The following is a 15534-nucleotide window of genomic DNA, read 5'->3' as shown; positions in this document are numbered from 1 at the left end:
GAATAATTTCTTTTATTTCATCATACATTTCTTCAATTTCTTCATCATCAGCAGAGCTAGTTGGCGCATAAACTTGTACTGCTGTAGTAGGTGTGGGCTTCGTATCTATCTTGGCCACAATAATGCGTTCACTATGCTGTTTGTAGTAGCTTACCCGCATTCCTATTTTCCTATTCATTATTAAACCTACTCCTGCATTACCCCTGTTTGATTTTGTATTTATAACCCTGTAATCACCTGACCAAAAGTCTTGTTCCTCCTGCCACCGAACTTCACTGATTCCCACTATACCTAACTTTAACCTATCCATTTCCCTTTTTAAATTTTCTAACCTACCTGCCCGATTAAGGGATCTGACATTCCACGCTCCGATCCGTAGAACGCCAGTTTTCTTTCTCCTGATAACGATGTCCTCCTGAGTAGTCCCTGCCCGGACATCCGAATGGAGGACTATTTTACCTCCGGAATATTTTACCCAAGAGGACGCCATCATCATTTAATCATACAGTAAAGCTGCATGCCCTCGGGAAAAATTATGGCTGTAGTTTCCCCTTGCTTTCAGCCGTTCGCAGTACCAGCACAGCAAGGCCGTTTTGGTTAATGTTACAAGTCCAGATCAGTCTATCATCCAGACTGTTGTCCTTGCAACTACTGAAAGGGCTGCTGCCCCTCTTCAGGAACCACACGTTTGTCTGGCCTCTCAACAGATACCCCTCCGTTGTGGTTGCACCTACGGTACGGCTATCTGTATCGCTGAGGCACGCAAGCCTCCCCGCCAACGGCAAGGTCCATGGTTCATGGGGGGAAAAAATAGTCTGATGTCAGCAATATAATCCAATAGTTATGTGCATCCGTCAGTCAAATCTTTTTGAAAAATGGCTGATTGCATGCACAATGACACTTGACATATTCAAGAGCAAGATATTTGGTTTTTTTTGTGTAATAGCAAGCTGAATTATAATGTTATGATCAGTTTCTAAATCAGTAACCGGACTTGAGTTTGAGAGAGAGAGAGAGAGAGAGAGAGAGAGATTAACGCATTTCAAAGTCTATCTAGCTCCTCCCAAAATAAACTTCTGTCATTCATCAAAGCTTCAAACTATTTATTGGGCCTTCTAATTTCACACTCACACCCAAACAAAAATCATCTTGCCCATTGCCCAACCCCACCATCCAGGTACCACTCTGACGAAATATACGTAATCTAGGAAGGTGGTGACTGTGAGAATACAAAGGTAGCATTTGACATACCAATTGACATACTTGTAACTTTAATGATAACTCTTGTATGATAGTGTATAAGAAGCAAACTTGCTACTATTTTATAGCAGAGTAAATGTCTTATGTAGAAACGACAATTTTAATAATACGTCATAATCATTCTGTAGTAGCTTTTTTACTTTCATACCTGTCAGGTGAATGGTTGGCAATCTCTTCTTTAGTAGTGTAGTCCCCACTAGTGCTGCTATTGTCGTCATCATCATCATCATCATCATAAGCAGGGAGATCATTTTCTTCTTCCACATGCTCTGGTAAAGTTGAAGGTGTAACTGAAGGTGGACCAGGAGTGAATGCAAAGGGTCGTGGTGAAATTGCAACCAACAACTGCTGTGGAACTGTAGCTGTACTAGGGTTCTCTGTTGGTACAGGAGTTGATGCAGGTATAGCAGGTGCTGGATGGCCATTGTGATACACTGTGACAGCTGGTGTTTTATGATAGTTCTGCTGTTGAAGATGAGGACGAATAGCTGCTGAAACACCTGCTTCAGAGCCTGCAGGCAATGCATTTGATTGCTGTAGGATTGCGAGGATCTGCGCCAGAGCCTGTTGATGAGAAAAGTGTTTAATTACTTTTGATTATCACAATATTGTTTTAAATCTTTTACTTTGTTGCTACTGTTGGAGTCACGGATGACAGAAATCGAATTTAGGTTCATTATGCACACCTGATGTCGCACATTATCCGACAGCCAGTGGGAGTTCATCAGTGTTCTGAGTGCTCTGTTGTAAAAGTGGTAGCCAGAGCAAACATTAAAAATGATTGGAGTGGGTTATTTTAATGAATTTTTATTCCTTTTCTTGTGGTATGCCATGGCTAATCATGGGTGATGGTGGTGAGCAAGTGAGGAATATAACTTGCAGGATAGACACATTTGTCAAGTGTAAAACCCCTCTATGCACTCGACTGCAACTGTCACTTGGAATTGGTGATGCTGTATGCCCCCCACCCTGCCCCCCGGTGCCTTGACCTGTGTGGACTGCCGTTGTTTGCTTTGCAAATGAGATTTCACTGCATCAGTAATACATTGCATTGAGTAATGACCTTGATTACACGTGTAGGAAATGCAGTAAGTGTGTGTGTGTGTGTGTGTGTGTGTGTGTGTGTGTGTGTGTGTGCATTGTGATTCATCATAAATGTTATGGGATAAAGCTGTTAAATTTCTTAGTTGACAGTGTGCTCATGATCACCATTTATTGGATATTAATTTCATTCTTCCAGATAAACAAAACATTCTGTTGACATTTTCTTACAGGACACCAAATTTGCTTTTGGTCAGGGGCCTATCTGACATGACTTATTAAGTATAACATGTATTCTCTTTAAAACAAAAATTTCCATTTGTCTTGCAGCGCTTTTTTATTATTTTGAGGGGGTCCCAGGTATTTTAATTGTTTGAGATAGTTCCAGTTAAGTTATTCACTCATTCCGACTGTTAATAAAACTTTATCTCTAAATCTCCTCCAACAGCCTAGCATTGTTTTTAAGATAGATTTAATCTCCTTTTGTGGGCTGGATGAGAGTTCACAATCCTGTCTTAAACTTCTAAAAGTGTAACTTTTCTTGTTCATTGGTTTTATCATTTCAGTCTTGTATAAATTTTCTCTGTATATATCCTGAGTACTTGTGGTAGCCAGTTTACGTAATATCATGATCTGCAGTGAAATTTGTAAATGATTGTCTGTATATGTTGGAACATCCTATAAATAATCAGTTTTATAATTAACCATCTTCATCACAAACTGTCTCATAAGTAGTGTGTGAAAACAAAATTATAATTTAAATTGTCCAGTCTGCGTGAGAATGTAATGAGGTTCTTTTATGTCATAGTTGATTACATTTTTATAATCACTGGCTGTTAATGTCTTCCATTGTATAATCTCTCCTCTTCTTATTTATTATTGCACTTGGACTTCCCATTTCATGGAATACTGGCTACCGTCATTTTATTTGTGCATTTTGTGTTCCTATTTTCTCTTATCCTAGTGTTAATTATGTATTATTCCCTATAGTCAACATGTTGTTCCTTTCCTATCTAATTTGCAAGCAGTGAAGAACACCTTTGCAGGCCCATATTAGTATAATGTTGTCCTTGTTCATTGACTATTCTTTCTGCTCTTGTCGTTTGATTACTTCCAAATGTACTGTCCATTTTTCCTTTGATCTTACACTTTCAATGTAAACGAGTCTAATGTTCTTTGTGTGTCATTCAAGGATGAATGTTTTACTATTGAAGCAAGCCAAATTTTCGTTATTTAATTAATTATTTTTAGGAGTTTGGTCAATAAACTTATTCCTTTTATTTAAGGCATTTTGTAACGCACTAACTTTTTATCCTGAAGTGAGTGTAGAGGTAGGCGATGGTAAAATTTGCACGTAGTTGATACTATATGCACAATTAATCAAAACTAAAAGTTTCTAATGGCTTACACCATTTGGAAATCAATTTACATATATTTTTAGTCACTGTAAATAATTTAATGTGCAAATTCAAGATGCCGAGTCCTAAAAAGACATATGGATAGAGTAGGGAAATCTCCCAGCTGTTAGCTAGGTTTTCTTCCAGAGCTGCAGAGTACACTCTCACCTTGCAGGTGGTTTTTTTTTTTAAATGTGTTTGAATCTTAAGGAAGCTTTTGTTCATATACGTAACTATATTAAGGCCGTTATTTAGTCATGTTTTCAACATAAAATCATTGTCTTTGGTTAATACCTATTCTAAAACACGTTTGACATGCTTCAGCTATGATGCTCTTTGTTCTTGCAGTTAAAAAAACTTAAGGAATCAAAAACCAGATTCAGATAGCAATACATTATTTTTAAATTTGTCAAGAATTTCCCAGATTTTGCTGTGGAACATATTTTGACGAGCTGGTGAGTTATATAACAAGATAATAAAATAATAGATCTTGTGTTGATGAGAAGCAGTGTTAAAATCCTCATCTACGTGTCTTTGCTTCAGTTTTCTGCAATTTTTTAAAAAGAAATAGCCCCAATGCCGTGATGATCTCTTTAAATAATTGCTCAGTATTTACTCAGTCTTCATTTGCCCTCCATTTTCCTCGTAGTAGTAAGAAAATGCAACTTAATATTTATGATTGAGGAGATTAGCTGTGCATTAGATAACTTCAGATGATACCTAATGAAAATATAATGCTGTCCACTTACCTGTATGCCTGCATTGGGCGTGGCTTGCGGGCTGTTGCGTGCCTGGTGAAGGATGGCAAGTATGCGAACTAGTGCATTGAGGCGTGCATCTCCACTAGATTGTGGGTATGGTGCATTGTACACTGGTGTGGGTGCTGGTATGGGTGCCAGAGGAGGAGGCGGCAATGAAGGCTGTGGTCGAGCTGTGGGGGATGGCTTGTAGAGGCTGTTCCCAGTAAACTGAGTCACTGGTCTGGAAAAAAGGAAACTGTTGTCATTTGATGTACTGTGTCAGTATCAGTATTTCATGTTTATGCTTAAGTAAATCATATTTAGGAAAAGGGGATAGGGGTTCATTCCTTTAACCAGAATGTCAGCATCCTGACTGATTCTTCAACTATCAGACTGTCAGTTGCAAAATGCATTTGAAACTTTTGCCTTAAAACTAAGAGTTGTTTAAAAGAGTGTTGCCCTTATTTCTCCATTAATCTTAGTGTAATATTTGGTGCTTCACATTATTGCTGCAGCACCACTAAGATAATGGGTCCAAAATAAATACTGCTATTGCTGTGTTATTCAGTTCCACAGAAATAATAGCATATCATGATGTTTCTTTTAATTAATTCAGTCTAATAATTTTTAAGTCTGTTGCAGTACCCAAGGTTGTCATCCCTCCACACCTATCAAGGGATCAATAAATGTGTGCAACCTGTAAAATACTTTAGTTTTTGTCTTGTAGCCTTATTGCATTGACCATATGTGAGAGTTGTGCTGTGATACATCTCATCATGTTATTGTGTTGTTGAGTGAGCATCTTGTTTCTGTGAGGGTGGCATGGACTGCCTTGTGCATCTCTCTAATTCAGAAACAAACATTATGATCATCCCTTATGGGCAGTATATATATCAGTGCTGGATTGGATCAATGGGGATTATAACATATGCAGCTGAAGTTTGATTTGCAAACATGACTCGGGGCACAGTTTTATTTTATAAATTACTTTGATCCTGTAAAGATTCTAAAATTGTAACAGAGCGGTAACTGAAAACCACCTCAGAATACTTCGTTATTACTTTATTCATTTCCTTATTATTTTTGTATTGTAGAGGGAGACCAAGAGATCAATACACTAAGCAGATTCAGAAGGATGTAGGTTGCAGTAGGTACTGGGAGATGAAGAAGCTTGCACATGGAGAGCTGCATCAAACCAGTCTCAGGACTGAAGACCACAACAACAACAACAACATTATTTTTGTGAATGAAGAGAGGATAGATTATGTCAGGTGCTACTTTTCAGATTTATTGTGTAAATTAAATGAAGCTCATAGACTTCTGGTGACAGGTAAGGGCCACCTGACTGCAAAATACGGATGCACCCGGAGAAAAATGTAGATGTATGTCAATTATATTTTTGAGACCGAAGTCCAGTGGGCAGCACACAATTAAACAAATCTTTTTGTCTATTACATGACAAAAAAAGATTTTAATGTGGCATTATTTCGATTAGTCTTTCTGAAGAGATTTCTTTCTGCTGGTATTGTATCATGGCTGAAGTGTGTCATTTGTGATTAAAGTGGGTGCAGCTGAAGTGGACCATTGTTTTGTAAACCTGGTCCTGGAGACAGTTCCATATCATAAATTCTTTGAGATCACTAAACTGTAACTTAACAACCTCCCTGTGTCACCTGTGTAAAATCAATTTTTTAAAATAAAGATGTGCAAGTTTCTATGCACTTTTGTCAATATGATTCATGTTGTAAAACTACGCTCCTGAGACTTGGAGGAGTAAAGTTTTTAATCCCTTTTAATGAATAAAAGCTACTACTGCAATATAAATGAATTAGACACACTGCCTCCACATTATGGCACAAAATGGAAGTCTTTTGTGATGTCCTTCCCTTTCCTAGGATGCCTCTAAATTTCTACAAGTATGGCATTATACATTATTTTCAGTGGTTCTTCTTTTCATTTTATCCCATTTCACAAGTCTGGTATGCTGCTGGTGAATTTGTTTTCATTGTTTTCGAATCATTACAGCATGTGGTACATATTGAAGTAACAGGATTGTTTCAATAATCTCCTTTACATTGTAGTGTAGAAGTGGATCATTCATGAACTAAAAGATCCAGAGGGATGGTTCACTGAAGTTAATAGAAAACACCGAGGAACAGCTTGTAAGGAACAGCTGTACACCATTCATTTTGCTCGTGGTTGGTTTGTTCCCAGGAATGGTTGTTCACCATTCACTTTGCCTGGTCTCATTCCTCTCTGGATCTCATTCTCTTGGTCTCATTCGTCTCTGGTTGCTCTGTTTCTAATCCCAACCTCAGACTCGATCGGTTGGCTTAGTTCTTTTTTGTGTAATTACTCATTTTAGTTCAGCATTTTTATGATCACAAAACATGTTGTTGTGGTCTTCAGTCCTGAGACTGGTTTGATGCAGCTCTCCATGCTACTCTATCCTGTGCAAGCTTCTTCATCTCCCAGTACCTACTGCTACCTACATCCTTCTGAATCTTCTTAGTGTATTCATCTCTTGGTCTCCCTCTACGATTTTTACCCTCCACGCTGCCCTCCAATGCTAAATATGTGATCCCTTGATGCCTCAAAACATGTCCTACCAACCGATCCCTTCTTCTAGTCAAGTTGTGCCACAAACTTCTCTTCTCCCTAATCCTATTCAATACCTCCTCATTAGTTACGTGATCTACCCACCTTATCTTCAGCATTCTTCTGTAGTACCACATTTCGAAAGCTTCTATTCTCTTCTTGTCCAAACTGGTTATCGTCCATGGTTCACTTCCATACATGGCTACACTCCATACAAATACTTTCAGAAACGACTTCCTGACACTTAAATCTATACTCGATGTTAACAAATTTCTCTTCTTCAGAAACGCTTTCCTTGCCATTGCCAGTCTACATTTTATATCCTCTCTACTTCGACCATCATCAGTTATTTTACTCCCTAAATAGCAAAACTCCTTTACTACTTTAAGTGTCTCATTTCCTAATCTAATCCCCTCAGCATCACAAAACATATATTAAAAAAATAAATAAAACAAAAATAAAAAATAATAATAAGGCAAACTCCCCCCCCCCCCCCCACACACACACACACACATTTTTTTTAACACCGAATGAGTAGACATTGTTTTTTTTTTTTTTTTTAGTTTAATCTGCTTGATTTAGTGACCAATTTTTAAGATAACTCGTATTCGTTATTCTAATTGTAGTGTAAGAAAGTTTACGTGAAATTTGCAAATTTTCATATTTGTTCCAAAAGTAACAGACATGATACTTATGGAGGCTCTTATTATTCAAGTCTGCTCTATGGCACCCCCTACTCTCTTTTCTTGGCACAAAAAATGTGTTGCACATGATTTCAGCTCAGTACAAAAAGGGGAAGTGGTGCCTCTCCATTTAAAAATCTGTAGAATGGCGTAAAATGATATTTACTTTTCATCCCAAAACATACTGTTCAGAAGTAACTTGTTAACAAAAGAGTTTTTTACTTTCTGTTTAATTATTAATATCGCATTGCCTCATTAAATTTAATAAGACAACATGTAAACCCATTATTTACCAAGAGTTTGAGGCATTACATTTTAAATTGTACTTATTCTCCCATAATCTTCCATAAAGTCTCTCTTTGCTCTGGAATCATATAGGAATGCTGAGACACAACCAGAAGTACATATAGCTTACATGAAGTGTATATAGCTTCTGGTCCTTGTTTTTTTGTAAATTATTTATTACTGTGTTCGATGAGGCTGATACCTGTCTCACGTGGGTAATATAAAACTTTTAGTTTGGCAGCTGGGTTTAGAATGTTGCTGACTTCTTCATTTTCGTACCTAATAGAATCTGTTTTAAGGAACTTGTCACACAAATCAAATATGTGTAAAGACACTCTCATTTTTTAGAAACAATGTCTTCAATTCCATTAGTCATAATTTTTGGGATTTGATCAGTTCCTACTTTAATCCTTATATATTTTCCTCTGTTGGTTCTGCTTCACGATTGTTTTACCGAAGTGGCAGATCATGCTTTATCTTACATGGGGGCAAGGAAAATAAAAATAGAACAAATTGTGCTCTCTCTTCATTTCATTGTAATTCAACTTCATCGCGTAACATGAACTTTTTCAATATATACTGTATATGGCTTTCGCCATCAACCTAGTGTGATGGGTCCCTTTAGAGCACGGAAAGGTACCCCATGAGATGATTCTTCAAGAAGAGAATTTGCAGTTAATTTAAAAACTATCACTATAATCATATCATTCATATTATGCTTGCAAAGTAAATAAAAGGTATGTGTTTTCCAAAATGTCTTCAATCAAACACCCACATCTAGAAAAGTCACTCTAACGAAAAAAGCAGACAGTGAGTTTCATGGACAACTTTGTAATAAAATTATCCATAGTTAGTTAAATGACTGAAGTATGTATAAAATAATCAGCATTGAGCCAGCTGTGAACTTTTTATTTTATTTTGAAGTGTGTGTGTGTGTGTGTGTGTGTGTGTGTGTGTGTGTGTGTGTGTGTGTGTGTAAAATTTATATTTAAAGTGTGTTAATATGTGACTAGTAAATTGTAGAATTTAATATTCATTTCACTCTCATCTGTTAATGGCTGACTTTGTTTGCTCAGAAGCATGAACCTTGGGGCTGATGACTGATCAAAAACTAGGTATTTTTTTCCGATTGTGAAGATCATTAAAGCAGTGATGTGTGTTACGTCATTAAGCTTTTTGGGAGGGAAGATCATTCTCCTCCCCCCCCCCCCCACCTCCATTTACGAAGTTCCCATGATCTTCCAGTCTATTTACACTGAAGAGCCAAAGTAACTGGTATACCTGCCTAGTACTGTGTTGGGTCCCCATGAGCATGCAGAAGTGCTGCAGCACAATGTGCATGGGCTCGACTGATGTCTGAAGTAGTGCTGGAGAGAATTGACACCATGAATCCTGCAGGGCTGTCCATAAATCCATAAGAGTTCAAGGGGGTGGAGGTCTCTTCTGAACAGCATATTGCAAGGCATCCAAGATACGCCCAATAATGTTCATGTCTTGGGAGTTTGGTGACCGGCGCAAGTGCTTAAACTCGGCCACTCTGTAGCAATTCTGGACGTGTGGGGTGTCACATTTTCCTGCTGGAATTGCCCAAGTCCATCGGAATGCGCAGTGGATGTGAATGGATGCAGGTGATCAGACAGGGTGCTTACATACGTGTCACCTGTCAAGTGTCATATCTAGATGTATCAGGGGTCTCATATCACTCAAACTGTACACGCCCTACACCATTACAGAGACTCCACCAGCTTGAACAGTCCCCTGCTGACATACAGGGTCCATGGATTCATGAGGTTGTCTCCATACCCTTGCATGTTCAACCGCTCTATCCAATTTGAAACAGGCTCATCCAATCAGACAACATGTTTCCAGTCATCAACAGTCCATTGTCGGTGTTGACGGGGCCAGACGAGGCGTAAAACTTCATTAGTGGTACACAAGTGGGCCTTCAGCTCCGAAACCCCTTATCGATGATGTTTCGTTGAATGGTTTGCACGCTAACACTTGTTGATGGCCCAGCATTGAAATCTGCAGCAGTTGTGGAAAGGTTGTACTTCCGTCTTTGGTCCCGTTCTTGTTGGATCTTTTTCTGGCTGCAGTGATGTCAGAGATATGATGTTTTACCAGATTCCTGATGTTCACAGTACACTCATGAACTGGTCGTACAGGAAAATCTCCTCTTCAACGCTACCTTGGAGATGCTGTATCCCATCGTTCGTGCGTCGACACCACGTTCAAATGCACTTAAATCTTGATAACCTGCCATTGTAGCAGCAGTAACCAATCTGACAACTGCACCAGACACTTATTGTCTTATATAGGCGTTGCTGACTGCAGTGCCATATTCTGCCTGTTTCCATATCTCTGTATTTGAATACGCATGCGTATACCAGTTTCTTTGGTGCTTCAGTGTATATAGCTGTACCTGTTGCTAATACAAAGCTTCCAGTTTTAGTATGCATGATCTCAGCTCCTGTGCCAGTAGTCTTGATTTTTTCCAGATAAATCCTTACTTCTCACGTACATATTGTGGAACTTCAACGCATGTAAATTAACACACTGGATTATGTAAATAATTTGTTGGTTTGACAGATTGCAGTTTACTTCTTGTTATTTCATGCGAGTAATGCCCATACAAGTAATTATTGTTTTTATACATGAACTGAAAATGATGATGATGTACTTGCTGCGACAGAAGCTTCCCTTGAAAGTTATTGATGATCATGGTGGCCAGTGCTGGATCCAAACTGGTTCTGTGACCCGTACTTCCATGAAGCTTGCTCTGGCGTCTTTGCACCTGTCTTGTGGCCACATTCATCATGTCAGTTGACTAATGTGAAGCTTTCTGAGAAAGCATTTGGCTAAGGAAATCAAAATAATCAACCTGTCTAAATTAGGTACTCAGTGAATTTATCACACAGAAGTAATAATTGTGCATGCATGATGTTTATCTGAAAATTTATCTAAAATCCACATAGCGTGCACAATTAGATAAAGAAGGAACGGTGAAAGAGTAAAAATGAACAGTTTCCAAAAAGGAGTGATCGCTAGTGAACTAATTCCCAAAGATGGCGAGTTTGCTGATCCCTAGGGTACTGACACCATTAGAAACTTGAAAACATCATGAACTAAGTTTCTGTAATGTCTTGCTTGTTGCCTGCCATGGGAAAAAAAGAAAAGAAGAAAAAAAGTGGTGTACAATGGTCATTTAGTATAAACTGTCATTGTGTGTGTGTGTGTGTGTGTGTGTGTGTGTGTGTGTGTGTGTGTGTGTGTCTGTTAACACTTCTTCATTAACACAAATAACAGCTGTTGCATGTACATTTTTTTGTGTTCCAAGTTAGTTGCAGTCCCACAAAGGTGGCCAAAAATTTCTGCATAAATCATGAGCATATGCTGTTGACTTTGTTTTTGGGTAGATGAAGACCCACCCAAAAAATTCTTTTTATTTTTTGTGAAGTTCAGTGATAGGCTGTTTCCACTCAGTGCTTTAGGTGCCAACATTGTCTTAATGTTTTGAAACATTATCAATATATTTAATTTCTGCAGAATTTTTTCTGAGTGGATTTCAGTTAAGCTGACACAGAATCACATTGGTGACAGACGTGATGGACTTGTTTCCTGACAGATTAAAACTACATTCTATAGTGGGATTAAAATCTTGAGGCCTTGCCTTTTTGTGGCGCAGGAAACTAAAGCTGTGGTATGGGATGTCAGACTTAAAAACTTATGCTCTGGGAACTTTTCATAAGTGCTTCTCTAGTGACAGAGGAAGACATGATAGTTACAGCAAAAAATGTACATTTTAGTTTCAGGCATTGTACTCATGTTATTGGTGAGAGTGGCTTTGTCACCATATGGCCATTTGGATTTAGATTTCCTGTAGTTTCCCCATATCATTCATGGTGAGCGCTGATATGATTCCTTTGAAATGAACACATCTGCACTTCTTCTGTATTTTAATTCAATATTCGAAGTTTTTTTTCGGCCTCTAATGACTTTGTCATGCATGGGACATTAAACTGCAGTGTTCCTTCCTTTCTTGTGTTTGTGAAGAATATAACTATTACAATACTTTAGTGAAAAGAAAATTGGGTGCATTGAAGTTCTCCTTTCAGAGTATGTTTGCCACAATATGTTAGATGAAAACTAACACCTTTGTTTCTTGCTGTATGCCTGTGTTAACGAACTACCTTAATGTAAAGTGCTTCATCTGAATGTGCACAGATTAACAAATTCACTATGTGAAACAATGTTTTTCAGTGCTGTAAAGATATAAATCCCTCCAATTATAAAAGCAAAAGGTTTCTTGTCTCTATTCCATTATCTAAATGAACAATAAATTTAAGATAATATTTTTGAAAAAGTATTTGAACAGCGTAAACCACACAAACACTTTATCATGCGTATGAAATTAATACAGATTGTAATTGAGAACTAACTAACTAGTAAAATTGATTTTCAGTATCATATTATCCATTTTTGTTATTAGCTGCTTTAGTTTACAACAAGGAAGAAGCAGCTTAGTCTTTCTGCATAGTCATCTGCTGCATGTCTGTGATTTTAGACATTTTCGTATCTTTCATTCAAGAACTGAAGGGGACTTTGTGGAATAGAACACCCAACTACTATTCTGCAAAATGAAACATTGCATGTCTCTCTCACCGACATGAGAAGGATATTTTGCGGTGAAATTGCATCTAACGTTGAGACGCATTCACCAGAGTTAAAGAGTGGACATGTTTACCTGTAAAAGCCAATGGGTAGGGGTGCAGCAGCTGGTCTTGCCGCCACACTCTGCTGCGTGATGTAGTATGTCATGTAGGGGATGAGCCGCCGAAACCGTTCTGAACTGGAGGGCACCCGGCCACTGCTGACGGGGCTGCTGCTGTTGCTACTGCTGTTGAGAGTACTGTTCGTGGATGCTGAAAACATAATGTTAAGGTTTTATTTCCTAAAATCAACTGAAGATATACATTGATTGCCGTTTATTGGTGGTGACTTCAGTTTACCCTTGGCATGTAGATGAAAAAACATGTTTAAATCAGGAGGTATGCGTAAAACATCATAAAAAATTGTGCTTAACACAGTCTTTGAAAATTATTTCAAGCAATTAGTTCATGAGATCAATCAAATGGTAAACATTTGTGACAACACACTTGGCTTCTTAGCAGCAAATAATCCTGAGCTAATAACAACCATCAAAACATACAGGGATTGGTGAACACAAGGTTGTTCTAGTGAGACTGAATACTATAACTCCCAAATCCACCAAAAATAAAAATATATCTATTTGAAAAGCAGATATAAATTTGCTTTTTGCCTTCCTGAGAGACAGTCTCCACTTCTTCCAAATTAACAATGTAAGTGTACACCATATATGGCTTGAATTCAAATAAATAGTATTGGACATTAGTTGAGAGATTTACACCATATAAATTAACAGAAGACAGAGTTGATCCGCTGGCCAGAGTGGCCGAGCTGCTCTAGGTGCTACAGTCTGGAACCGCGCGGCCGCTACGGTCACAGGTTCGAATCCTGCCTCGGGCATGGATGTATGTGATGTCCTTAGGTTAGTTAGGTTTAATTTGTTCTAAGTTCTAGGGGACTGATGACCTCAGCAATACCATAGTGCTCAGAGCCATTTGAAGTGTTGATCCCCCATGGTACACAAAATGGGTCAGAAGACTGTCGCAGAAACAATGAAAGAAGCATGCCAAATTTAAGCGAATTCAAAATCCCTAAGATTGGCGATCTTTTACAGAAGCTCACGATGTAGTATGGACTCCAATGTGAGAGGCGTGTAATAGTTTTCACAATGAAACTTTCTCTTTAAACCTGGCAAAAAATTCAAAGAAAATCTGGTTGGATCTGTAATATGCTAGCAGTAAGGCACAGTCAATACCTTCTCTGCGTGATAGCAATGGAAATACTTTTGACGACAGTACTGCTAAGACAGAGTTACTAAACATAGCCTTCCGAAGACAAAGTAAATATTCCAGAATTCAAATCAAGAACAGCCACCAATTTGAGTAACTTAGAAGTAGATATCTTCAGAGTAGTGAAGCAACTTGAATCACTTAATTAAAGCAAGTCTTCTGGCCTAGACTGTATACCAATTAGATTCCTTTCAGAGTTCACAGATGCAATAGTTCCATACTTAACAATCATATACAACTGCTCAGTTGATGAAAGATCCGTACCCAAAGACTGGAAGGTGTACAGGTCACACCAGTATTCAAGAAAGGCAATAGGATTAATCCACTAAATTACAGGCCCATATAATTATTGTCAGTATGCAGCTGGATTTTGAAACCTATATTATGTGTGAACATTATGAATCACCTCGAGGAGAGTGGTCTATTGACACATAGTCAACGTAGATTTAGAAAACATCATTCTTGTGAAACACAACTAGCTCTTCACATGAAGTGTTGAGTGCTGTTGACAACGGATTTCAAATTGAGTCCGTATTTCTAGATTAGCAGAAGGCTTTTCACACTGTACCTCACTAAGTGCTTGTAATCAAATTTCGTGCTTATCAATTTCATCTGTTATGCGACTGGATTTGTGATTTCCTGTCAGAGAGGTCAGAGTTTGTAGTAACTGATGGAAAGTTGTCAAGTTAAACAGAAGTGAATTCTGGCATTCTCCAAGGTAGTGTTTTAGGCCCTCTGCTGTTCCTTAAACATAAAAAAGATTTAGGAGACATTTGGAGCAGCCACCTTAGGTTGTTAGTAGGTAATGCTGTTGTTTATCATCTAGTAAAAGCATCAGAAGATCAAAACCAGCTGTGAAATGATTTAGATAAGATATCTGTAGGGTGCAAAAATTGGCAATTTACCTGAAATAATGAGATGTGTGAGGTCATCCACATGAGTACTAAAACGAATCCATTAAATTTCGGTTACACAGTAAATCAATCCAATCTAAAGGTCATAAATTCAACTTAATAACTAGGAACTACAGGTACAAAAAACTTAAATTGGAAAGAACACACAGAAAAAAGTTGTGGGGAAGCCGAACCGAAGATTTCATTTTATTGGCAGAACACTTAGAACATGAAACAAATGTACTAAAGAGACTGTCTACACTACACTTGTCTGTCCTCTTTTGGAGTACTGCTGCCTTGCGTGGGATCCTTAACAGCTAGGACTGACGGAGTACATCGAGAACGTTCAAAGGACAACAGCACATTTTATATTACCGGGAAATAGGGGAGAAAGTATAATGGACAGCGTAAAGGATTTGGGGTGGAAATCATTGAAATAAAGGCATTTTTCACTGTGGTGAGATCTTCTCATGAAATTTCGGTCACCAACTTTTTCCTCCAATGTGAAAATATTTTGTTGACTCCTACCTACATAGGGAGAAACAGTAATCACAAGAAAATAAGGGAAATCAGAGGTTGCACAGAAAGATATAGGTGTGTGTTTTCTCCACATGCTTTTCAAGAATGGAATAATAAAGAATGTGTGTGAAGGTGGTTTGATGAACACTCTGCCAAGCAGTTAAGTGTGATTTGCAGAATAA

General features: G+C 38.1%; 2 protein-coding genes across 4 annotated transcripts in view; one reads left to right on the top strand and one right to left on the bottom strand.

The window, feature by feature from the left end:
* Positions 1-15534, top strand: part of LOC124595488 (RING finger protein 17) — a 485726-nt gene that overhangs the window by 63154 nt on the left and 407038 nt on the right. The gene's annotated exons all lie outside the window — the stretch shown is intronic.
* Positions 1-15534, bottom strand: part of LOC124595489 — an 89579-nt gene that overhangs the window by 6152 nt on the left and 67893 nt on the right. Inside the window, exons 2-4 of the mRNA XM_047134252.1 lie at positions 12749-12926; positions 4448-4679; positions 1409-1824 (exon numbers count right to left, since the gene is read on the bottom strand). Of these exons, the coding sequence (XP_046990208.1) occupies positions 1409-1824; positions 4448-4679; positions 12749-12926 (826 nt within the window). The remainder of the gene's footprint in view (positions 1-1408; positions 1825-4447; positions 4680-12748; positions 12927-15534) is intronic.

The sequence above is a fragment of the Schistocerca americana genome, chromosome 2 (assembly GCF_021461395.2).
Source record: "Schistocerca americana isolate TAMUIC-IGC-003095 chromosome 2, iqSchAmer2.1, whole genome shotgun sequence".
Taxonomy (NCBI): Eukaryota; Metazoa; Arthropoda; class Insecta; order Orthoptera; family Acrididae; genus Schistocerca; species Schistocerca americana.
Note: the sequence above shows the minus strand (reverse complement) of the source record. Positions and strands in the feature narration are given on the sequence as shown.